Here is a 26,967-nt window from a genome sequence, read left to right as displayed (position 1 = left end):
AGAAAGAAGAATGGAGGGCGAGGCTGAAGAGATCTTGGAGGAGTGGCTGAGCTTGGGTATGGAGAAGTGAAAGTTGGAAGGGAGAGACCCCTGATGTTGAGGGGGCTTTGCTCTTCATCTTCTTGAAGGCCACGTCCATCTCGGGTTCCGTGAAGGGCTGCAAAAGTGGGTGGTGTTCTTCTGGGCAGCCCTGGACCTCCTCCACTACTGTTTCCGATGTTGCTGCAAACAGTTCTTGACAGTGGAGGAGGAATTTACTCACTGGAATCTCCGAGTTAGTGGCGGGCTTTTTGGCACGTTTGTACAAGCCCGCCATCCGGGACGAGGCCGATGAAGAGAGCAGGTTCTCCACTTCCAACCTTTGGTGGCTGACTCGACGCTCCGCAGAGACTTGTGATATGCAATTCTTGATATCGCATATTGCTCCCAAGTTGCTCCAAATTTGACCCCTCAGCTCACGATGGTAGGGCCTGAACACGGGGTCTTGAGTCCTCCTCTCCTCCTTTGCACTGAGGAGGACTCTTTAAAGGCTTGCTAAATGCCTTGGGCCACTGCAGCTGGATTGGTCCCAATCCCGGTGTTGATAGATAGCTGCAGGGCCTCAAGTTGAGCCGCGCACTTCTTCACATTGACCACGCACCTCCCATTTCGAGTCACGCCCAGATGATGGAAATTTCTGGGCATCTTGAAGGTGACTGAAATCGGGAGGTGATCAGAAACGGCCAGTGGATGGACGAAACTGGCCGTAGATGGAATATTTTCTGATATGAAAATGTGGTCAATTACAGAGGCACCCCGGGAGTAGGTTGTGTGTTGGGACTCCGGGTCGGAGCGCAGAGTGATTCTCCATTGGCTCAGGATCTGGGCGAGCTCGGAGAATTCACTCGAGTCAGAACGGATGTTGAAGTCCCCACCAATGATGACTTTCTCCGGATTCTTCACCTTCTGAAGATGGACATGAGGTCCGAGACGAGATCGTCATAGTCCGTGGTTGGCTGATAGTAGACGCCAATGATGGTGAAGCCTTGGGCATCCACGGCTATGTGATGAGGAGAGATGAGAGAAGGGTGGGCTCAAAGCGTTTGGTAATATAGAGCTCCAACCCACCGCTGGGCCGACCACGCCCAGCGGGCTTCCTGGCATGAACTACGAAGCTCTGTTTGCCAGGAAAACAACTCTCCTATTTCTCTCGGTGACCCACGTCTCGGATAAGAAGGTGAAGGCGTGTCCTTGGATCTTGTTGAGACACCGTCCTGCTCCAGCCACTCGCAGCATGTTCGCCCGTCCATGACAGTTCAGGAAGCAGGCCAACACCGGTTGATTCCTTCCTCTCCGCTTGATCCGCTGTTGCCGCCGATGCTGGTTCCTCGCGATACCGAGTTGTTCAATCCGACCTAGAAAAGAGAGATCACTATGGCCATTGAGGGGGGAAAAGGGAAGGGATGATTGGAAGAGGAAGAGGGTTGGAGGGCTAAAAGCTCACGTCTTGAAAAAGACTTTGGCCGGGGGATATGGGCAGAGGAAGGATGGGAAGGAGAGGTGCACTGAACCGGGCATATCACAGATTCATGGGGGCCACTGTTCGAGGGCGTGGCCCCACTCACTGATATCACAATTGGTACTATGTCATCAACTTAAAACCATTAAAGACTAATATTCAAGTCGAGGGGTAAAAGAGCACGTCCGCCATTCAAGGCGTCATAAAAGGTTGAGACTGAAATCGAACTAGCATTCCGGGTCCAAGATTTCTCGACCTTTCATAACATTGAGCCATCTATGGGCCACTATGCGAACCATGCATAAGGATGAAATGCGGCCGTTTTAGGAACTAGGGGATTTGCTTCATTATTTACCATGACATCTGTATCAATTGAAAACATATCCCAATCCTAAGCATTTAAAAAAAATGTTAATTTCTTGTAAACTCAATGGATCACCCATTAAATATAATGGGGTCCCTAAATTTTGTAACATATAAAAGTGCAGCAAATAGGCTAAAAGGTGCTAAAAACGACTTTTTCTCCATTATAACAATTCTTTTTGCTTGTATTGCAACTTGTCTTCGAATATTTGTACATGTTTTCCACGTTATCAGAACTTTTTTCGCATTTTTTCTTAACTTTACACCCCTAGTTCCTGGCTGTTGGAGGGTATATGATGCTTACAACGAAATTCATTTGACCTGAGAAGTTGCTGAAGGTACCAGTAACTTTGTCAGCGAAATATTAAGTTCCTCCACGACTCAAAAAATAAAAAAAAATCAATTATTTGGCTTATACACCCGACCGTATTACGATCCTTTAATGCCAGAGGTTTGCGAAATCTGGATGATCCCTGGGTTTTATTCATGGCCCACTGCTCAACAAACCGTGATAAAAAATTGAGCATGGTTGATGATATCCAGAATTTGTGTCGCTTAATTTGTCAAGTATAATAACAGAGAGCAAATTCTGGCAATTTGTATACAGTTATTGCTTGGCATAATTTGTTTTCTTCTGTAGTTCCAAATTGGCATCGCTGACATCTTTCGATATGGTGTATTGCAAACTCATTTGATGTGAAGTAGTTCAGCCTTAGTATCGTACTAAAAGCAATAAAACCCGTGCATAAATGTATTTGCTCATTGGAATGGGTGTTTCTTGGTCTTGATCACAGTCTGTGTTGTGTAAATCTCATCGATGTCGAATGAACAACGTACATGATTGACTGGTTCTCCGTTTCCTCACTTGCTCCATACTTATTAACGTACTCCATCTATTTCTCCATCCATGCATAATTAACGAAATGTGTCGCTTCTTTTCGGTGCCCTCTTGACTAGCCAGCTGCCTTAAACTGCCCATGGCACTATAAAATGAATAAAGAAGTAGTGTCTTTGTTCTGTTGTACATTTCATAACAAAAACCATACTTAACAAACACATTGTCTGGGCATAATCTCTTTTGATTACCACATATTTTAAATAATTGGCGGAGTATTTCAAACTGGATAGCTTCCATATGAGCTTTTCTTGGCTGACATATTCGTGCTGTTGGTTGGTGAGTTAGTAGCATTATTGTCTTTGATTGCGCTGGTGTTGAACTGACACCCATAATTTGGGACGAACTTCATCACAATGGTAGGAATAAATAGCATTGGGCACATCTCACTGACGGTGGGAGAGAGCTTCAGGACTTTGAAGAGACAGATCAGAATTTTTTGGCTAGAGCTTGGCATATCTGGTGGTTTGTATTGAAGATCACAGACATCGTTGTTGGCTTCCTCTTTGATGGAGGAACGCGGTTTCGTTAGCTTTTGCACAAGTTAAGGGCCAACATAGCAAATGATCTGTACTCTTTGAATGATTGGTCATCCTCCACAGCACTCTAAACTGTTCACAATCCCGTAAATGAGGTATGGGTGGAGCACATTTCTGTTGGTGCGATGTTTTCAATTGTGGAATACTTCCAACATGGATTGTCAGGGGGCCGTTTGGCTTCTAGTTCTGGGACACGATAAGACCAAATATCTCATCCAGTACAGAAAGCTGTATCACTACCAAAACCCAAATAGCCTTTAAACACTTATGAGATTAAAATTGTCTTTGAAGACAGGAGGCCATGTAGTTTTCTTATTATTTTGTTTAGGATCACTATGGCAAAGGAGGATAACTATTAACTAGTTTATACATCATCCAGATTTCGCAAACCTATGGCATTAAAGGGTCGAAATACGGTCGGGTGTATAAGCCAAATATTTTTTTTTTTTTTTGAGTCGTGAAGGAACTTAATATTTCGCTGACAAGTTACTGGTACCTTCAGCAACTTCTCAGGTCAAATGAATTTCGTTGTAAGCATCATATACCCTCCAGCAGCCAAGGACTAGGGGTGTTTACAAAAAAAGTTTTTCGGCCAAAAAGGCAGCTTTTTCGAGGTCTTCTCATCACTCTAAACAAAAAAAACATCTGCCAGAGAGATTTTCTTCAGTGTCAAGAGGATGTCAAGAAATCCCTACACACTACGTGCACATGCAGTTCTGTCTCTTGTAAGAGCTCATGAATTGCAAAGCACAAGCCCACCTTAACTGGAAGGTTATTAGATAGCGGGAGATCATTCTGAGGGCACCGAAGGTTCATTGAACCCTTCTTTCTCTCATGCATTTTCAGTTCCTTCTTCTGATGAATAGGATATTAACATTGAAGAGATGGCAAAAATTGTAACTAAATTACTATTTCAGGAATTTAATCTCATGAGGTGTCTTTTTGACACTGTTCGCGTACTTGATATATTTTCTGCACCAAAAAAAGAACAATTGGCACAGTGTATCTAATCTTAAGTTGGCAAATTTTGCGGAACGTGTGATCCATTTATGCCATGGACCATATTGATGATGCTAAGCCCCAAATTATCTTGAGTCGACCACAAGCTCCTCCTCGGTTGCAACCAACTCATTGCAGACAAACTGAAGTGTTTTCCATTCTCAGCGCCCTCGGCAAGAAATCTGCGAGTCATGAATTGAAGAAGATTTTCTACCAGCCAAACGCTTCCTGAATTGGAGTTCTGCCGTTTCTTGAGAAGGTAAACTCAAGCGTGCTTATCTTGTGTATTCTTGGTTGTTTGTGGCATAATTCTCCAGTGCTGTTCCCAATGGACCCAAATGTGATCCAACTGTAAGGAACTTGGGTAAGTAAGCCATCAAAGCTACACAATAGAATAGACCAAACACAATCACGAATGTAATGGCTGGATGGGTGTATTTGAAGTAGTTGCCCGGAACCTTCATTTTGGAAGTGGCTGCCACGACAACAATTCACGATCCCGTCTATGCTTGGACTGATAGTATTGGTCGGATCAGTCGTCATTAAGAGATTAGCAGGTGTGTACTGTAAATCGCGTAGTCAAAGTACGGATGCTTGCACTGACATGATTCAAATGCTGCGTTGATACATACTCAGTGTTTCTTGAAATACACTTCTGTAATGCAAACCGGTTTACATGGTAGTTTGAGTCTAAATCGTATCTTTAAAATTTCCTATATAGATGGTGCCCCAATAATGGCGACAAGCATTTGCAAAAAAATAGCGTGATTATTTTCAATTTTGCTTTTGCTTTGACATAATCAACTTTGATCTGTGGGTTCCATTATTTCATCACCCATCACGACACCCACATGTCCACAACAATAGTGTACCCCCACGTGGTTTCGTGAGCGCATATTTTGATGTACGATTTGTACCCAGTTCCAGCAACTGTGAGTATCAGATTAGTGTCGTGAACGCACATTTTGAACTGCAAGTGGGTTAAATTTAGTACTGTCGCATTTCAAAATTTCCCTTCACAAAACCACGTGGGAGTACCCCATTTATAAAGAATTGAATCAAATCCCAAGATTTCTAGTTGCGTTAGGAGACCTTAGTCAGACACGCACGAGGTTTGACTAGTGACTCAAATTCAAAAAAGTAAGCAATCGTAATGAACTAAAAAGTTTCCAAACGGATTTTGAATTGATGCGCTGCATAAGAAAGAGTACTGTCATGGCAAGCACCATTGAATATTTTCTTCAAAGACTATCACAACAACACCAGATTCAAAATATTTAATTTTCAGCAGAAAAAGAAGGATTTGGCTCAAAAAGTGATGTTAAAGCATTCAAAGTACGTTTGTGAGTACCTGATGGGTAAGGCCATATATTGCTGGTAGAACCACAGCTTTTCATTTAAATATGTTTGGTTTGAATCTGGGACCCATATGTGCTCATTGTTTTGGAACGGAATTGAAGGGTCAAAACTTAGCCCCTATGGTGCACTGAACTCACTGTCATACTCTTCTAAATGCAGGGCCTAGGTGAAACTAGCCAAGCCTGAATCTCTGTCTGTACAATGTGATAAGGACCACCCACTCTCTGTGTGAATTTATTTCATTGAACTTTTTCTCACTTCACCAACATCCAATATCATTAACCATTACTACATGAGCAAACATGACCTCCCTATTATGAGCAAGGCAAACAATCCCCTTTTCAAAAACGAAGGCCTTTTTGGATACCTGCTAGGCACACGTATATGAAACTGGATTTGCAATTCTTAACTTTAAGCATAATCCATTATCATAGAACAAATTATTGGCCACTCTGTTCCTTTTTGCCGTGGCTAGAATAAAAAAGAAATAAATTTTTTTTGAAAGCAACAAGGGGCTTCATGAAAATTGTCAGGATGGTTGAAAAAGAGTAGCAATTCATTGGTTTCATGAGTACAATTTGTTACTCTATTTTCAATTGAAGATTACTTTTTCAGCTTCAACATCTAACCGTGGTAGATGCCTAAAAAGAAGCCTTATTGGCTTAAACTGAGGTAAAGATTGCATCAAAGCTTCCATCTAACGCAATGCCACATTTTCATAATCACGCAACTAACGCACCAACTCGGACTCCAAAAGTCCGTTGCAGCAGTCCCCGAATCAAGAACATTACTAGTGAAAGTCTTGCAGACCATGATCACATATTTCAGATAACATATTCTGTCTAACAAGATTCCCGTTTTGTTTCATTCCATATCAGACAAGCTGTTTGAAGGGCAAAAAATACGATAAAAGGCACCAAAGATGTCAAAAATTGCACAAGATAGCATTGCTTCCCATTTCTTCATTGTGTGGCACTTGAAAACTTTGAGATTGGTGTTTTGTGTAAAATCTCACATCAACAGGGCACAATAATCCCTTTTTATTCACAAAAGCTGTATTGATAGAGCATCTGCTTTCCTTTTTGCGAATCCTGATTCGATCCCAGGCTTGCCAAGTCCAAGCTTCTATCCAGTATTTGAAATAAGGCATTAGTTGTTGCTTCCACAGTTGCTGCTTCCTATCATTCAGATGCCAGGCCGAGCGAGAGAGCTGCCATCTGACTTCGTAACAAACAAAACAAAACAAAACTCAAGAATATAATTTCAGGACTCATTTTGGAAAGGAAATAGTGAGAGAAATTTCTGGCAAAGAAACTAGATTTAGCTGGATAATCGTCAGGACTCGGCCATTATGAATGAGAACCTTTCAATTCAATAATCACTAGAATAACCAGTCTGGTTGTGAGTACCGGGACCTGGACTGGATTTCATCCTTTTCTTAGAAGGAAAATAGATACTTCTTAACGCGAATGTGTCTTTTTGCGGGTAAGACGAGGAAATGAGAACGGATTGTAGTAAGGTGACGGTATTGGAACTTTTTCGATCAGAAGGTCAACCACGGCCTTGATCCACAAGCCTATGTCGTCACGTGTAACATTATCAGACGTCATCTTCACTTTTGGACTGTACTTGACTTTCCTCCTTGACTTTCCGTCCTTTTTTTTTGCAAAACCAGTCACAAGTCTATCCTGTAAACAATGGGGAGTTTATAGCAATTCGACATATGCCTGTTTCAAAAAATGACATATTTTTGCAGCCCCAATTTTATGCTGCTCCAAATCTATCGTTACCCATCGTTGTCTATCGGCTGGACTTTATTCGGCTTGTCTCCATTTTGGTATTTGGCACTCATGATCCAGTGCCCAACTTTATCATCGCCATCATCAAAACCGCCAATACTGGGGCCTTCTTCTTGACTTAATCCATGTGACCGATTCAAAAAAAGCCAACACATGGGTGTGTTTACATTTTTCTTATAAGAGAAAAGCCGTATTCATCTAGATTGAAATTATGCATCAGGCAGATAAAGCAAATGATATGATTTGCCCATGCACTCTCGTATCTTGTCAAACAACTCATCGAAAAACATCAATGATAGCCCTTGTTGATCCAGTTGCATCTTTCAAGTCAGACTTGGACAAATTTTTAGATAGCATTCCAGATCAACCCTACATTCAAGGACCAGCTCGGTCTGCCTACTCAAATTCGTTAGTAGACCAAATATCATATTAAGATTGAAAGGTAATAAATAGACGAATTCTAACCTTTCATTTTAATAGCACTGAGGATTGCATTCCCTGTAGCGGTGAGATAAGCCGTGAAAAAACCAACCAAAAATCAAAAATAACTGCTGGGATTCCAATCCCAGTAGCAGTAAGGAAGTCCGAAAAAAGAAGAATATAAAGTTAATATAGATATAATTTTTTCACTTTGAGGTTTAGGCTAGCTTTGGTACCGTATTGGTAGAGCTTCCGCTCTCCAAACTGTGGAATATGGCTCGATCCCATGCTAGGCGAGTCCGGCCAAGCTTCTATGCAGTATTTAGATTGCAGCATAGGTTGGTGCTTGAACATCTTATGGTCGTCTACACGAGAAACATTCTGTACAAAAGTTTGCCTAATTATTTCGGAAATGTTTGGCATTTGACAAACAGTTCATCTCTGAGCCGTCTACACGTAAAACTGCCCGATCAAAACGGTTTGACAAATATTTTGATGTAGATTTCTAATCAGATGACCTTGCAAGTGATCGTATCATTTCCCAATGGGTCTTTCATTCAATATTTATGTAATGCACTGTAAACAATATGATTAGTATAATGAAAAATAGGGAAAACTGAGGAATGAAATTTGAAAAAAACACCGATGGGCACTGTCATGATGAGAATGTTTCGCTTTCCAAAAAAGTCCTTTATTTTCCAATTTCAATCTGTGCGGTCATATGTTGGCTGAAATCGATGACTACTTGAAAAGCGTGTTTGGCCCTGTTCTATAAACTATACCACCTGATGATGCACTTTTAAAAACATTTTTGCTTTTCGAAAGGTTTTCGAAATTCATTTTGACTATAAATCATAAACCAATTGATTGGAAACGAAAACCCGACCAATTTTCCAACTCATTATAATCGTGAATAAATGGACAACAGCTCTCCAAGAGTATCATAAACTATTTAATAGCCGAGTACGGGTCGAAATATGACAACGTTATATAGTCCAAAGGTCATGTTAGAAACGTTACACAAAATATAGTAAGAGCATTAAACATAACAAAGACCATTTGGATCTTTATATGCAGTTAACATTACAGATGGTATTGACTAAAAAGAGTTGAGTTTTGTAGAACAATATAGGACCCGCGCACAAAACCAGGCGGCATTGGACAGAGAAAGGTGATGGCCATGGGCAGCTTTGAGTAATGAGTCAGTGGGTAGGACTCGATCCGTTGAGATCCCACTGATCTGGCTTTCACGGCTAAAATTGGCGGGCGGGAAAAGGGTGGAAGAATGTCTAAAACTGGCTGGCTGGTCTGGCTGCTGGGTCTCAAGGGTGTGTGTACGTAGAGGACCAATCATGGGCGTGTGTGTCGGCCGAGGGCTGACTAATAACCGGCCAAGGGCCTCCAGGTATGGCCCGATGATTCCGTTGTCTCTGATGATCTGATTCAACTTGTATCGGATTAATCTTCTTGGGACGAGGTCAAGGAATCCATCCATCCATTCCATCCATGTAGCTTTGGGTTGGCTCGCTCAAGTCTTGCTCACAGACGGATGTAAAAGAAGGGACCATGGCCGGGGCCGGGTCCATGACCGGGCCGAGCCCGAGGACAGGCCCGGGATGGGTGGGTTTACTGGGGTCGACACTTTCTTTGTTTGGACGGGAGGAGATGAATCCGGATTCCGGAGATAGGTGTTTTTGGTCGGTTGATCGATCGATCGATCATCATTCAATCATTCAATCCTCGATAAGAGATGGAAGTGTACTATTGAATTAAGAGGGGATGGGATGACATCTGATGACTTTGAACATTGATTGACAATTCCAGGCCCCTTCATACTCTAAGTTGGGGTTATCCTGTGCCAATATGAACCACAATCAATACATTTTCTTTTGTTATAAACCATCATGATCGAATGAGTTAAGTTCTGTACTGGCTAAAAATGGATTCCTTGGTTGGAAGGGTTGGGGAGGAGGCTGTCGTCCATGAAATATTTGCTCTTGGGCAAACAAACTTTAAACATGTTCAAATCGAGAAATGTTTGTGAAATACTTGTGAAATGGCAAACAATCTTTGTCAATGGCTAATTATTTGCCCAATTATTTGTCGTGGAGACGCACCATTACATGGGCGAATGGGCGAACCTACGGTCACAGCTGAGGTGAGGTAATAATTAATGTCGACACCCATATTCAGAGCTGGGGATGACATTTCGTGTAGGTTTAAGATGCCCACAAAATATGCAGATTAATTATTTCAAGACGCCATCAAGGTAAACGATTTTGGCCAGGAATTGAACGTTTCAGTGTTGAAAACAACATTTCCGATATGTCTTCATATCGACAAGAAGAACGCGAAATCAAACTAATGTTTAGTGCTATCAAGTGTTCAGAGAATGTGGTTGTGATGAATTGCAGGTAAAACTGGCTTTCCGTTAACAACGTCAAACACAGTCCAATTTGTAAATTGTTAACCCTAGGTCGCAACTTAACGTGATTATTTATTGATTCTATCCCTGCATTTTAGATATCAAATTCCCTCAAAGGAAAAAGCAGCGTGTAACTATTTGACTCGCTTACCCTTGTTCGTTGATTTGATAAATCTTACATTAATTCTAAAAGAGATCATTGAGCCTACACTTTTCAAATCGTCAAATTTTATCAGAACAAACTTGAGACTTCGAAAAGGCTACCTGGAGCAAAGAGGAGAAGTTAAAACTTCATTTGCTGATCTGTAAAAGTGGGCCCCGAGAGAGGCAAGACCAAACATCAATAACTTCCCAAATTTACCCGTATTGGTCAAAACCTGAAAAATGTTAATTTCATGCGTAGGTGGATCAGATATTTTTTTTTATTTACATATAAGTAAGATAAGACTGGCAATGTTATTTTCTTCATAGATTGTAAATGGCCAAATACTTAGATTATGAAAAAATCTTTCAGTTTTTTCAAAGAAATATTTTGTCAAACCCCAAATACTTGTGGGCTTCCCTTTATTGACTATTCAAGACTATTCATTTGCCCCGTTTATCGATTGCTGATCCATGTGGCAGCAAACCCGTCTTATTTGCCATGTCTTTATCAAGCACTTGTGGAAAGGTAAGTAAACACTTTTCAAACGATTCAAGTAAACTCAGTTACAAGAGATTGCTCGAGTAAGTAACCGTATTTTCCACATTATTTCCAAAATATTTCCCTTTTTCTTCCCAAGCATATTTCATCAACAGAAACTTAATTAGATTTACTTTTGTTGAATGGACGAGGGAAGGTTACAATTAGAAGGCCACTGGTCATTGGACTGTTCTTTCTCTTCCATTATATTACCGTTTATTGCGATGTATCGACGTTATATCTCTTGCTTTTGATTTTGATGGTTCCCCCGGTAGTTCATGATAAAAAGGTTATACATCTTATTTACCTTCTAATTCATATAATGTCTGTCTGATCCACCAACGAATTAAGGTTGGTAGATCTAACTAGGCCTTGAATAAGGGTTGATCGATCGGATTCGGATTGGGGAATGGAAAAAGTCGGATCGGGTTCGGATCCGATCCAAGTCCAAAATTGCAAGATAAGCTAAATCAAGGATGACGGAATACATGGATGTGATGGCTTGTGCCGAAAGTATAATTTCTGGTTCTTTATTTTCTTCGATCAAGTTTCCAGAGAAATACCCAAACACAAATTGGCATTTTTCTACCTCAAGAAGTCATAGGGAACAACTTTAATTTTATTGTTTTATGGAATTCTAGTCCACATAAAAAACTTACATACGTAAAAACATTATAAAAACTAAGATTTTCAAAAACCTACTCAATGTAAATTAGAAGCACACTTAGTTAGCTCTTGAATGTAATTTACGATATCATCTATTTCACCGCTACTTAGTTACATCGGATTTAGTGGTCCAAATTTCATCGTTTTTAGCCCCAAAATGCCCCGGTTATATGTTAATTCAATTTCCCAAAGATATAATATCGATTTTCAATATCACAAATACAAAAGAATATTTTTCCATATCTTGCATAATTTCAAATTAAGTTAAAACCTTGTACAACCATATCTACAACCCTCAAAAAGCAGATTTTTGAAAATTCATTTTTTAAAAGCGTCCAAGATACATTTAGTTGAGTGGTCACTGAAAATTTCACAAATATCAATGAAGCCTTAAAGAAGCTATTGTCAATCAGTTTCAACAAAGTCTTCAAGAAACGACAAAATCTATAACATTGTTGTATGTATCGTCTTCAGAATTCAAGTGAATGCATAACTAAGTGTACACATGATGATTGTAAAACACATTTTCAAAGATTACACTTTTAGTGTGTTTTAAGTGACATTATATAGCATTTTTAGCTATTGTGAGACTATGTAAAAAGAGGAAAAATATTCTTTTGTATTTGTGATATTGAAAATCGATATTATATCTTTGGGAAATTGAATTAACATATAACCGGGGCATTTTGGGGCTAAAAACGATGAAATTTGGGCCACTAAATTCCATGTAACTAAGAAGCGGTGTAACAGATGATATCATAATTTATATTCAAGAGCTAACTAAATGTGCTCCCAACTTCCATTGAGTAGGTTTAAATTTTAGTTTTTATAATGTTTTTAGGTATGTAAGTTTTTTATGTGGGCTAGAATTTCATAAACCAAAAAAATCAAAATTGTTCCCCATGATTTCCTGAGGGAGAAAAATGCCAAGATGTGCTTGGGAATTTCCATCAAAACTTTAAAGGGTATTTTTACCACTGTGCTTGGGTTATGACCAATGCTCCCACTGAAAGTGCCTGCAAGGGTCGGGTGTGGAATTCGAAGAAGGTGGCAAGTTTTCCTTGTTGAGATTCCACCATTTCATCCAGTTCTCGGAATGGTTTCCTTCAACTCGCGTCTGATGCAGTGGGATGGATGGGAGGGGGAACAAAGGCTAGGATTCCTGCACTACACAGACTGTGTATTCATCTCTTACAACCAGGTTAGACCGGCAATCTGCCTCAAGGAGGTCCACATTAGAGTTGTGCATTGGATCCTACAGGGTCTCTGAATCCAATCCGAAGTGATTTTTTTGTAATCTGAATCCGATAATTTTTTCCCAATCCGACCGAATCCGAATCCGAAATTTTCTGCTCAATCCGAATCCGAGACCTCTGTCCAATCCGAACGAATCCGATTTTTTTTTCTCGGATCCAAATCTGAATTCAAATCCGAGATATCTTTGCTGAATCAGACTTTAATCCAAAATGTTTTGCAAAATCCAACCCAAAGCTGACTTGTTCATTCAAATCACTTTAAAAGAACTCATTTCATTTTAATTACATGTGCTTCTTCGCCACTTACAGGTTTTGAAATAATGAGATTGAGTGAGTTGCCTTTGTCAGAATATGATTTTCCTGTCGTAATAATGTCATTTTTGTAACATTTACAGAATAGCATTGACTTGTCTTTATGTCATATCCTTCAATTGTAGTACTAGTGAATACATTTCTGTTATCAAAATGGTGCAACAATTGTTCATTTACAGGCTTGATATGGTGAGGTATTCTAATCTCCTTTTTTCCTAATATTTACTGTATGGATAGCAAATACTTTGATCCTTTTCTTATTTTCCGAAATTTTGGGTTTCTTTATTTGCGTGGGATTGCCAAATAGTTGTGATAACTTTTGAGGTAATAGGTTCATTCACAGATTTTAATTTTGATGTTCTTTGACTTCCCTCACATTTTGACAGTTGTGAAAGAAACCATTCTCAAAACAAATTTACACTCATTTAGTTTATCTTGCAATTTTGGACTTGGATCGGATTCGAACCCAATCCGACTTTCCATTCCTCAATCTGAATCAGAGTTCGAATCCGAACGAAATGTTCAATCCGACCGAATACGAATCCGAATTTTTTATCCGAATCTGAAAAGTCAGATTCGATGCACAGCTCCAGTTCAAACATTTCAATTGTCATTAAGAAGTTTAATTTGAACCTAGTTTCTCTTTGCCGAACTGTCAATAGGAATTTGAAAAATCTACAGCAATACGAAATGAATGCTGTGCAATCAACTCAAGTGGAAACATCAAACTCTGACAATCACAAAATGCAACATCGGCGCAAAAAAAGATTAGGCCTAATACATAAATATGTCGCACTACACATAGTTTTTTAATGTGATGTTGCTTTTTGCAAACAGGAATGAACCTGTATTATGATGGGAAGTTTACCTTTTGATCCATTCCATTAATCCCTTGCGCTCTCCTCCTTCGATATCAACCTATACGTATGTATTTCAAATGTTCTTTTAAAAGCAAGCGAATGAGAACAACAACAAAATACCATACCTTCAGGTACTTGATCGTCTGTGTGCTATGGTTATTCTTAGACAAAAGTTGACCAAACGTCACACAGCCTTCGGAACCATCATAAATGCTAGCTTTTTCAAGTGTTATTCTCAGGTTTTGGAGCATGGTTTCCGTCCAATCTTGATCATAAGCATAGACATGACAACCTGATACAGAAAATCAGAAAACAGGCCATCTACTTGATACAACAAATGTTACTTGGAGATCTTTTAAACTTTACTAAAGTGGGTCATCTCGTTTTCAAAGGCCGGATCATCTGAAACGCCAAACGAATAAACTATGCATTCATCCTCATCTTGATCGAGGCCGTTGGCATGATTCCTTTTGGGTACGAAGTCATCCAGACAAACATACTTGTGTCCGTCGTAACAATGGCCCAGCCACTTTCCCCTACCTGTAAAGAGATGAGATCATCTCCTGTAGGAGTATGTTAAGACTGGAAATTAAAACAGTTGTTATTAATGCCAATAGACAGGTAGATGTTAGTGACTAAGAGAAAATGTCATGTCTTTTTTGCGGGCTATTAGAGCTACTAGAGCTATTAGCTATTTAGATAGCACCAGACCCTTAACGAGCTAAATGGCGCCGTGTCCAATTATTGAGGGATCAAGTTTTGATCCAATTTTTGACCTCACTTTGTGACTAGCTAGTAGTGCTGCACCACGTGTGTGTTGTGAGTAATGCCAGGCCACCAAACCGATCTCTCTGCCCGTGAACGTGTCTGTTAATGCCTTGATGTGCAACATGAAGGCATTGCAAGGTTTGTTTCCACAGGGCCTCAGGTATCAATATTGGTGGGCCAAAGAGAATAATTCCCTTGTGGATGAAGAGGTCGGCCCTATGCTTGTAGTAAGGTTCCATACCGCTCCCAAGGTGGTGGCCTTGATGAGGTCACGCAAGTCAACAGTTATGTTGTTGAGCCTTGTTTCAATTTTCTTCCTTGTCCCGACCATCGGATTCAACCATTCTCTCAGGCAGTTCCTGTCCTCAGCCGGCTCTAAAATCTCCATAGCGAGCTGTTCCCTTAGTTCAGTCAAAAATGCCTCCTCTACATTGATTGGTATTGGGCGGTTGGAAAATGTAGTTCTTGGGTAAGCATTGGGGTGTTCTTCTATTGTGATGTCGCCACCCACCATAACTTGACATTTCCCTGAGAGGGGATTGGAAAAGCGTTGGATCAGGGCCTCCTATGAGATAAGTGGCGTTCCCACGTCAGCTACTTGGAAAAAGGTTGGATTGGGGTACTAGCTATTTAGGATGTCAAAGGCAAATCAGGCTTGGCGGGACAAGATAGGAGCTCTCAGCCGATCAATTACCCAAACCTTTGCCGCCAACTCCTTTCTGGAAGGGGAAAATGTTTAGTAAGCCATGAAGGATCCACTGATAGACCGTCAATGGTCTATGGGGTCCCAGGGCCATTGCGGGGGTGAAATTTTAGCTTCCTAAATCTGGAATTTAGGGAATTGACCGTTTGGGCTTGTACAGCTGATATGCTGGGACCAGTGAGGGCGAGAGATGAGGCCCCTTTGCTAGATGCCCAAATCATTTGGGTTACCTCCAGGGCTTCACGCAGGGTAGCGGTGACGGGTAGGCGGAGGAGCCGTTCACCAATGTCTATCTTGTTCAAGAATGCCAACAATGAATTGGTCAAATCAGGTGGTCTTCAGCTTGTGTTGCTGCACTGTTTTTTGGCGTGAATCCACATTTTGAAGCTTTCCCTCTCAGGGCTATCAAAAAGTCCTCGGGATTCTCCTCTGGGGGGCGAGTGCGGTGGGCAAGTGAGGGTCCTGATGTTGATTCCACCCTTAATGGGACTGCTTAAGCAGTTAATTATCTGTTAGGCGTTACTATCCTCATCTAGAGTCAGTCCCAAGCGCTTGACTACTCGTAGTGTGCTCGTTGCGAAAGCAGAAGTTAGGGCGGATCTTATCCATGCTGCCTTCTGAATTTTCATTGCATTTGTGGTTGCCGCGTTGCCATGCGGGTCCTGATCTAATAAGCCAGACAACCCTGTGTAAGTGAGGAATGCTAGCCATTGGTCTTACCACAGAGGCCAATCGTCTTTCTCTGTCTCAAAGTCGAATTTTGGCGGGGTTGCCCTCAGCTAGAAGAAGACTGGGTCCATGGGGTCCCTGTCCGGCATTGTGGCAGGCATGAAGGTGATTCTGACCAGTCCGGGGTTGAGGGTGCAATTAATTGGTGTGGCGTGTGACTAACAAGTTATCGTGGGAGGTGAATCTACGTGGACAACACGACCCAGGACAACTGGACCCAGTAGAGCAATTAAGCCCAATATTTTGGCTTACACATAGTTCATGCTTATGGAGCAAAGTTAAACTGTGATATAAAACATATCAAAATTTGAAAGGTTTTACACAAATCATCATTTGATCATTAGATATAAGTTATGTTTACATCAATCAAGGGGTGAAAATCAAGTTTGATAATGTTTTGATCAAACTTGATTTTTATTCAAAGTTTTACTGATGCTAACATCTTTGCAAAAAAATTGAACGTTAACTTATAAAGCTTTTGTTTTGTTCCATCATGTTTTTGGTCAATATATTGGCTTTATTTATTGTACGGGGTCGAGCTGTCCGTTGGGTCAAATTGCCCATTGGGTCGAGTTGTCTGCTGGGTCGAGTTGTCCGGGCACCGTCGTGTTCGTATCTCAAGTGTTTATTCTGTTCTCCCGGGCATCTCAGTGTTGCCACTATAGTCCCACATAATATCACACATATATCAAAGCACATCAAAGTTGAAATCTGTGAATGGATCTAATTTCTTGAAAGTTATCACAATTGTTTGGCAATCTCACAAAAATAAAGAATCCCAAAATTTCAAGTATTAAGAAAAATATTCGTCCATACAATCTGAGAAAACTCCACTCAATCTCATCATTTCAAAACGTTTGGGGGGCAAAAAAACACATTTAGTTAAATCTGAATAAGTTCTGTTTAAACCAATTCGGTGAACAAAATCAGATTTGGATCAGATTTAGCAAAATATTTCGGATTTCAGTCGGACTAAACAAAAATGTCTCTGATTAGGATTACAAAAAATCAATTCACATCGGATCCAGTTGGATTGGAAAAATGTCTCGGATTCAGATTACAAAAAATCATTGCGGATCGGATTCGATTGGATNGATTACAAAAAATCATTGCGGATCGGATTCGATTGGATTGGAAAAATGTCTCAAATTCGGATTACAAAAAAAAATCACTTCGGATCGGATTCAGAGAGCCAGTCGGATCCAATGCACAGCTATACTTTGAATACTTTGGGGCAGCAAATTGAACAATGAAGGAGCCCGAGAAAGACAATAGGTGGACTTCATTGATCTAACTAGCCTGGATTCTCGAGGGCTTGAAGGTGCTCTCAAAACGCATGTTAAGCCCTTGCGGTCACTATAATTGACCCTAAATCCTGGGTTGGGCAAAGCTCATGAATGCTTTTGAAAATGTACAGTTCAACCTTGACCCTTTTTCTGAATACTGAACGATCCCAACCTTTCTAACCTCTCCCAATACGAGAGCTCTCTCATATCCTCAATGTTCCTAGTGGAAAACCTTTGTGAACTTGTTCTACCTTTTGCAAATCTGCTGAATTCATTGGAGCCCAATTGGGTGAAGCATATTCAAGATGAGGCTGAACAATTGACTTGTTCAAAGTTAGCATGGTGATACCATGTCTGGACCTGTTCATTTTTTTGCAACCATGCTGAAGTAGTTGGAGCTCAAGTAGGTGAGGCATATTCCAGACGTGGTTGAACAGTTAAATTGAACAGAATTTGCAAAGTGGTTGCTTTGGACTTAAACGTATATGTAGATCCAACCACATGTTTGAAAAGCAGTTACATTCCGTTCATGCCATATTACTCTTGGCAACCCAAGTACAAATACATACACGTGCATACATACATCTAGGTCCTCTGCCAGGCTCCTGGAATCTTGGCCATTCCTACCAGAAATTAACTTTGTATTGTCAGCATAAAGAGACAGACGGGCAATAATATTAAGCTTTGGAAGTGGGGCAATGAAAATGATGAAAAAGAGAGATCCTAAAATCGAGCCCTGTGCAAAACCCGACTCGACATCATGTATGTCAATAAGGGGGCATTCGACCTTAAAAACTGCTTTCTGCCACAAATGAAACTTTTTAACTATTGAGAACCTTGCTTTGGATCCCAATCTCAAGGAGCCTATCAACTAAAAGGCCATGATCTAGTACCTTGTCAAAGACCTTGGCAATATCGAGAAAGACTACAAAGACAACAGTGGGGGCTTTCTTTGCGTGTAGTTTAACAAAATAAAGCTTGCAGAAAGCCTATTCGGACATTTAGGCAAGAGCTGGTACCAGCAAACAACCGTGCCTGCCAATGCCAGTGTCGCAAAATAGGCGTTTCAAACTGGTTTTAACGAAGATGACCTTTCCTCATATAGTAGCAATGCGAAAGAAGGGTCAGCTTCTCAAAAACGTGTTTGAGGCCCCAAACTTGCACCACTGGCTCTGGTATCAGCAAACAAACGAACCTGCCAGAGCTTGCCTAAACATCCCCATGCGGTCACGACACCTTGAATGCGTTCGCCACACGTGGTTCGCCACTTGATGCCGTCGAGTTTGAAGAGAACAGCGAGGGCTTTGCTCCAACTTAAAGTCACACCAGAGGTCATGAAATGGCGAGCATGTGGACAAGAACCAATTCTTGGGAAACGGGAGGGAACCATGGTTCTTAAGCATTTCCTAGCCAATTGGCTCTTCTTCCATCTTGCTCTTAGTATGAATTGGTATTGGGACAAGCAGAGTTGCATTAAGTCCAGTTTGACTTGGGGGAGTTTTTGAGAAACGATTCCAGCAATAAGTCCACATTTCTTGGTTGCCTTCCCAACTTTCAATGGACAACAATGAGTAACGGCAAAAATTGCCCATCAAGTGCATTAGAGTCTGATCTGTCGAGCACAAATATGGTCCTCACCACCAGATAGTACAGGGTGTCATTGTCAGGAATTGGCAAAATGTGCAAAGAGAAAAGCTTTTTAGAGACAAAAGGCTGCAAAAAAGCCTAAAAGTGCAAAAACAGGCGCAGAAGAGGCTGAAAGTTTGGCAAAAGGAGCAAATAAATAAAGAAGAAGGTATATTCAAACATATTTTTCAAATTAGTGCAAATTTGAATAGCGCCCTCTTTAAGATACAAGTTTTGCCCCAGTTTTTGACAATATTTTTTCAATGAAGTCAAGGAATGCTTTTCCCTGCTTATTCTTCCTTGCTTTCCAGCTCTAGATCTGCATCATTGATCTAACTGAAGAAAATTGGAATTTTTCTTCCCCCCCCAAAAAAAAGTTAGCGAGCCTAGAGAATATAAGGAAAGCAGTTATCGCGCGTTTTTGGGCTATTTAACTTTCTTAGCGCCTGCTCTGCTTGTATCTTTGGACCTTGAAACTGGCTCTTTTCATTTCTGTTTTCACTTGTTTTGTAACATGGTAGATTGCTCATGAGTCATGACAATAATGGGTTGAAGTACTTTTGGCCATAGATTTCTAGAATGTCGGACGACCGACCACTCGGCTGGTAAAACAGTACAATGGATGGGCTCCTGGGAATTGATTACAAACCGGTTTATTATACTGTTTAGCCAACCGAGTGGTCGGCCGTCCGACATCCAGCGTCTAGAAATCTATGTTTTGGCCTGCAGATCTTATTAATTGATGTCAATTGTTCAAAATTCAGGTCTCTTGTCTTTATTTTGGCAGCAGTCTTTGATTTTAAACTTTGAAACCAACTCTAACGCCAACTAAGTTCTGAATTTAACCACGACCACAATTTTGGCAGTATGCAAAATAAAAGTGAAAAGTGCGAATGTGCAAATAAGTGGTCTTTAGCGACAAAAAAATATTTTGAAACAATTTGCATGTCCCTAGGCATTGTTGTATTTCAGTAGGATTTGGAAAAAGGTATTTAATATTTGAGATGAGTGAAGATATGTTTGATAGATACATTCGATTTTTGGGTAGATCAAACGAAACCCCTCAAAGCCATTTTTCATTTCGTCGTACCTTTGGAAGAGAATTACTATCTCTGTTTAAAAACAAGTGCAAATAAGATATGACAGGAAACATGGAAAATAAAACTGCAAAACCCTGCAAATTAAAATATTCATTTTTGCAATTTCGTGACACATTTAAAGCATTATTGCATACTTTGTAGAAAATGCTTGCATATTCCCCCTCTCTATCTCTAAAAATAATGTTTGAGAGTTCGAATGTACATAAAATCAACTTAAGGTGCAACTTGATAATGCGAGAAAATCTTCATCTCTAACCGAATGACTGCCAACAAAAGTGGGTATTCATTTAGTTACTGTTGCAAATTTCTCATAACTTGGCAAGCACAACAGAAGCAAATGAAGCCAATTGTCCCAAACATTCCGGCTCAATTCAGCTCTATCTGTCAAACACAAAACGTTTATCGAAGGGGAATTTTGATTGGACTCATTTGGTGGGTTGGACTGTAAGACCTTCGCTCACGTTGCTGTGTCTTAGAACAACTCTTGTCAAGGAAACCAATCATTAATTAGAGAAATCCTTTAGATTTAGTTATGTCGATGAGACTTTCCTTATTCATAACGAAAATCATTCAAAAATAAAAAGTGAATCATTCTTGTGAAATAGAAGTTAAAGGGCAGCAATTCATTTCATAGGAAATAATTTCAGGGACAAACAATGGCGGCGAGATCAACCAAATGGGGAAATTGGGTCATGCCAACGTTGGTTTTATTTTCCGTGGTTTTGGTTATCTACTTAATGGCTTCAAGTACTCGCTCACCTGAAAATGCCCTAAAAACTTCAAATTTTGAAGAAAATAAATTTTTGAATGGGGTTCAGGAAAGAGCCTCCTCATCGAAACTAGATTTTAGGATATTATGTGAGGAAGACAACGCTCGCATTCAAGAAGTTCTAAATTTTGATACAAAAGAAGCTACCATTGATTCCATTACGACTATTTTGGCCAAAACTGTGGTTAATCCTGTTCAAATGGGATGCAAAACGTTGAAACGATTAGGTAAGTGACATACTTTGAAATAATATATGCTTTTAAGGGCTCGCTTATGTGTCAGCAGAACCTCAATTAAGTAAACTATTCATCTTTTAGGGCGGGGTGTGTGGCTGGGAAAATGCAATGACGGACACAAGTATGTTTGCTTAGATGATATCGAGCCATCTGATTGTTTGGTTTATTCATTTGGGCTGGCCAATCAAATATCATTTGAGAAGTCAATAGCTTTCATGGGTAAGTGACCAAATTCTCCACCACAGAAGTCCCCACGATTGATCTATGTGATTTATGCAGGTTGCAAGGTTTATGGCTACGACCGTGCACAAACCACAGTGATGAAACAAAATAGGAATCCCAAATTGGTTCTTCAAACTGCTTTCATTGGGGTCGGAGGAATGAATTTGTCAGAAATTTTGCGTCAAAATGGCCACGAAAACGAACCGATATCGTATTTAAAGGTACGCCACTAATACAAATTATTATTAATTTCATTGACATCGGATCATTTCAGTTTTCTAAATTCTAAATAACCACTTTCAGGCTGACATTGAAGGCTCGGAATTGAATGCATTGCCAGTTTGGATTAAGAGGTGAGTTGTCAATAGATTGATATTCTATTTTTGTACGAGGTGGGCGTACTAAACATTGCACTCTTTACAATAGAATAAAAGTTGACATTTCATGGTCAAAATGAAGTTTCAGACAAAGACATTTTATTTCAAAGATTTTGAATTAATATAATTGGATATGATTTACTCAATGTTACCCCCTCGTGAATAATAGCTTCAATACGGCTGTGGAAAGATTAGCAGACCTTTTTGATGTGGCTGGAATTCATCTTGGTCCACTCTCTCTTGATACTGCTCTCAAAAGCTTTGACGCTGCCATATTTTTTTTTTGATTGGTGCGGACTTCCTTACCGCTACCGGGATTGGAATCCCAGCAGTTCAAGACGAGAAGACCACGAATTGGAGTTGGCTGATCTGGCTAATCCTTGAATATAAGGTTGATCCGGAATTTTAGTCAAAAACTTGTCCAAGTCTGACTTAAATCTTGCTACTGGATCAACGCCTACATAAGCCCTACGAATATTTCAGGGCAGCAAATTGAACAATCAAAGAGCCCGAGAAAGAAGAGAGTTGGACTTCATTGTTTTAAGTAGCCTGGATTCTCGAGGGCTTGAAGATACTCTCAAAACGCACATTAAGCCTCTACGGTCACTACAATTGACCCTAAATCCTGGGTTGGGACAAAGCTCATGAATGCTTTTGAAAACGTACAATATCAGATACCTTTCGTACCTTCTCTGAGTACTGTACAATCCCAACCTTTCTAACCTCTCCCAATACGAGAGCTCTCTCATATCTTCAATGTTCCTAGCAAAACATCTTTGGACCTGCTCGAGCTTTTGCAAACCTGCTGAACTAATTGGAGCCCAAATGAGAGGGGCATATTCAAGATGCGGCTGAACAATCGACTTGTACAGAGTACATGTGGCTTGTAGAGCTTTGCATTGGATCTGACTTTTTGGATCCGAATCCGATAGGTTGCGGATCGGATCAACCAACAATTTTCGGATTCAGATTCGGATTAGAAAAAAAATTCGGATTAAGTCGGATTGAACAATTCATTTGGATTCGGATTGGGGATGGAGAGTCGGATTGGCTTCGGATCCGATCCAAGACTAAGATGCGGATTGAGCAGAAAATTTTGGATTCGGTTAGTTTGGATTGAGCAGAGCTCTCGGATTCGGATTCGGCTTAAGCGGAAAACTTTAGATTCGGATTTAGTCGCATTGGGAAAAATTCTCGGATTCGGGATTAAAAAAATCAATTCAGATCGGATTCGGAGACCCTATTGGATCCGATCCACAGCTCTAATGTAGATCCGGAAGAGTTGAAGAACTATTGGAAGAGGAAGATACATGATGGGCAGTCAATTGCACCTGTATTCTATCCTATCTATCCTGGCCCTAGCCTTGGCCTTGGGCTTGGTTATTGCGGAGCTGAAGTGCCTGGTAAATGAAAGCTGGGTGGGGAGAGTGAAATGGAGATAGTTGTTGATGTGAAAATAGGTGTGAGACAGAAGACGTTCGAGGAAAACCATGGCCTTGGTATGAAATGTGTTGACTTGAAGGCCTCTCTTGACAAAAGCCGTGGAGCACATTAATAGCATTTTGCAATTCGAAAGCTAAGTCTGACAAAATAACCAGGCCGTCGGCAAGTTGAAGACATTGCATTTGCTATTGATTGATGAGAGGGCCTTGATGGTCCAGGGCTTTGGGCAGGTCGGACGCATAGAGACTGAAATGAATTCGCAAAGGCGGTAAAAGTGCGAAAAAAGGGGTGGCATTTTTTTAATCCGCCAATCCGGAGAAGCAGGCAGCTAGCAGGGCGGGCATCATTTTCAAGAAGGGGTTCTCCAGGGCGATTGTCCGATGATTGTCTGGAATGTCACTGGGCTCCTTCTTTTGGATGAAGGTGATGGCTGAATCCATTCAATCTGGTGGGAAGAATGAAGAATGGAGGGCGAGGCTGAAGAGTTCTTGTAGGAGTGGCTAGGCTTGGGTCCGGAGAAGTGAAAGTTGGTTTTGAGAGACCCCTGATCTTGATGGGGCTTTGCTTTTCATCCTCTCGGGTTCTGTGAAGGGCTGCATATTGGGATGGTGTTCTTCTGGGCAGTCCTGGACCTCCTCCACTACTGTTTCCGATGTTGATGAAAACAATTCTTGACAGTGGAGAAGGAATTTACTCACGGGAACTTCCGTGTTGTTGGCGGGCTTTTTGGCACGTTAGTGCAAGCCCGGCATTATGGACGAGGCCGATGAAGAGAGTAGGTTCTCTGCTTCCAACATTTGGTGCGCTGACTCGGCGCTCCTCAAAGACCTGTTATATGCATTCTTGATATCGCATATTGCTCCTAGGCCTTTGATGTTTGGCTCGTATTGGCACTTCCCAATTATTGGAGCATTTAACCCAAAGGGCTCTTTGGGTCACTGTATGCTTTGGGTCACTGTAGTTACCCGTTAGTGACGTTCCCGTTGTTGATGGATAGGAGCACACAGTACATGTAAAATGTAAAAAACTTTAAAGGGCGCGGGAGCAAAATTTTCCATCCTTTGGAAAAAAAAATACAAAAACTGGTTATATTACACTTTTCATTGAAGCGATTTAAAAACATGCCTTTTGATAACTAAGTATCACAGCCAACTTTATATCGAATATGACCTCTTTCAGCCTATCCTCTGTAAGATGACTAAAAGCGGCACAATAATTTATAATTTGCTCCTTTGGGATTTGGGTTCATTGCTGAGAGATGGATTCCATCAGGGCGGTGACATTTGGGTATGAGGTCCCCCCAAATCTAGACTCCAAGAGGCTCCACCAGAAATAATTCTGCATCTAAAATAAATTGGCATCTGGACTTGACGAAGGGCGAAGGGATTTGTCCAAAAAGCATTAAGAAACTGGCTTTGCAGAAGTCTTGGGTTCTGGTGGCAGTATGAGCTACAGATGCGCAACAAAGGCTTTATGAAACATCTTTAATATGAGCCGATCTCCATCTTGGGAAAATACATGACAACCTTCTGAGGCAAGACTTTTAAACGGTCGTACCTCTGAGTTAAGGCTTGGACGTTACCAAGAATGAGCATCTGCTGAACGTTTTGCCACTGTATTTTCATAACTTTGAAACGATCGACTTTGGATGTAAATGATATAAAATTGACCTACCGTTAATTGAAGAGATCTACGTTTCTTATTTTATTATTTTAATTCAAAAAGTGGCTCAGAGTGGCTATGACCAAGAGCAAGCCAATTTGCCGGGAAGCTCGTACGCAGTCCATATTTCTAGAAGTCCGTGCCTCGACAAACTGGGTGTCCCAAAAAGATTGGCCGGATATGAGCCTTTTATCTTATACATCCCAATTCCTGAATGATGCAGGCAACTGTTGCCCGGATTGATCTGGTCAATGCAGTACTTTGTTGGAGGAGCGTCTTAGGATTTCAGGAAATTTGCCACTTAACCGCTATTGTGGCCCGGGAGGGAGGGTGAACGTGTCTCACTGGTCTGTGCTAGCCGCCTTGTTTGGTCCCATTGAAATCTTGTCCAGATTTTAGGCGTGTTTGAACCTGATTTAATGGTCTGGCGCTGTATCTCAGCAAGTTCAACCTCCTTGCGCACGTTGCGCAGCATGCCCACTGCGTGGAGTAGGGTGGCACAAGACTCACGGTTTTTATTCCGAAAATCAATAGTAAGTCGTAAAAAAAACATCTGTTTTAATTTGAAGTCTGCAGTCGTGACTTGCTATTGATATATGAAAACACGATGTTGCAAGGCTGCGTGATTCAGAAAGTCGTGTCTGAAAACTCAGGCCCATTTTTGGGGGACACGCGGTATGCATAAACTTCATCTACAGAAATCGATACGCAGATAAAAGAATAAAATGGTCAGAATGATGACATAGGTGACTAGAATGTGATATCACAGCAAAGATGATAAGAACTGGTTCAGTGCACATGAAAAACGAAGATGAATTACAGACAGTACATAAACAGGTGGGTAGAGGTAAATGATGAACATATTGGTTATTACGTGCGGTAGATTGAAATGACAATGAATTTTCAAGAATACACAAGTTTTGACCCACATGCTGTGCCATGATTTGAAAAGCTATGGCAAAGCTAATTTCTACAAACTTGCCTTTCAGCGGAGCTTTGAGTCACATCAAACAATTGGCTTTTGAGTTTCATTTTGTGGATGCAAACGTCGCCAAATTTTGGGCCATCATTCAAGACTTATACCAAATAGGATTTAGAGTCATTTCCTACGATCCAAACTTTTGCAAGGGTGATAGTGAAAAAGGGTTTTATCAGCTATTTGAAATTGTTTTTCGTAAAACGGATGTTTGTTTAGAATAAATGACTTTTTTGACACGCGTTAACAAATGCCACGGCATACACTGATTTAAATATTATCAAATGATTTGATTTTTTTACAAGTCCTCCATTTTTTGTTATTGATGCCGGACTTCCTTGCCGTTACTTGGAATATGATCCCCAGTCCCTGAAAATAAATCATTTATGGTCGTTCTTTTACATCTCTTTGTATATTCAAGTTATATTTGATCAACCACCGAATCACAATTGGTAGACAGACCTAGAATATTGACTGAAATCCTGCTGAAGGATTATTGTTTTGAGAGTTCCTGTGAATATTAAAGGCAAGTAACTTGAAGAATGAAGGAATTGAGAAAATATCAGACGGCATGAATTATACAATTTTAACTGGATTCCCGAGGGCTTGCAGGAACTCTCAAAAGGCACGTTAGGCCTCTACGGTCTCTAGAATTACGCTAAAACCTGGGTTTGGAGTATCAGATACCTTTTTTGCCTTCTCTGATTACTGTACAGACCCAAATTGTTTTGTCTCTCCCGATACGAGAGGTCTCTCATTCCTGTGATATCCGTAATGAAACATCTTTGGACTCGTTCGACCTTTTACAAACCTGCTGAACTCATTGGAGCCCAAATGGGTGAAGCATATTCAAGATGTGGTTGAAAAATCTCGACTTGTACAGAGTTAACTGCGTGATACTATGTCTGGACTTAAACGTGCGATATATCCAAATACACATTTGAAAAGCTTTACCCACCTTCAACTGGATATGCTCATCGAACTTTCCATTATTTTG

The 26,967-nt window shown here is 40.7% G+C and overlaps 1 protein-coding gene and 1 long non-coding RNA gene across 3 annotated transcripts; one reads left to right on the top strand and one right to left on the bottom strand.

Annotated features, from left to right (window-relative positions):
• Positions 1 to 7,346: 7,346 nt before the first annotated feature.
• Positions 7,347 to 15,256, bottom strand: LOC131882604 (uncharacterized). 2 transcript variants are annotated; one of them, XR_009373505.1, is made up of 4 exons: positions 14,440 to 15,256; positions 14,199 to 14,365; positions 14,082 to 14,131; positions 7,347 to 7,625 (listed from the first exon to the last, which is right to left on the bottom strand). It is a non-coding gene; the product is annotated as an uncharacterized LOC131882604 (long non-coding RNA). The 2 variants fall into 2 exon arrangements; XR_009373504.1 differs by having other exon boundaries at positions 14,199 to 15,256.
• LOC131882603 (uncharacterized) lies at positions 10,913 to 26,221 on the top strand. The gene is made up of 6 exons (XM_059229803.1): positions 10,913 to 11,023; positions 20,933 to 21,281; positions 21,372 to 21,509; positions 21,570 to 21,733; positions 21,816 to 21,865; positions 25,984 to 26,221. Exons 2-6 carry the CDS (start codon positions 20,942 to 20,944, stop codon positions 26,192 to 26,194), a joined length of 903 nt encoding a protein of 300 aa, XP_059085786.1. The 5' UTR covers positions 10,913 to 11,023; positions 20,933 to 20,941; the 3' UTR covers positions 26,195 to 26,221.
• The last annotated feature ends 746 nt before the right edge of the window (positions 26,222 to 26,967 follow it).

This window comes from Tigriopus californicus, chromosome 6 (assembly GCF_007210705.1).
Source record: "Tigriopus californicus strain San Diego chromosome 6, Tcal_SD_v2.1, whole genome shotgun sequence".
Taxonomy (NCBI): domain Eukaryota; kingdom Metazoa; phylum Arthropoda; class Copepoda; order Harpacticoida; family Harpacticidae; genus Tigriopus; species Tigriopus californicus.
The sequence above is the reverse complement of the archived record's forward strand: the minus strand, read 5'-3'. Positions and strand labels throughout refer to the sequence as shown.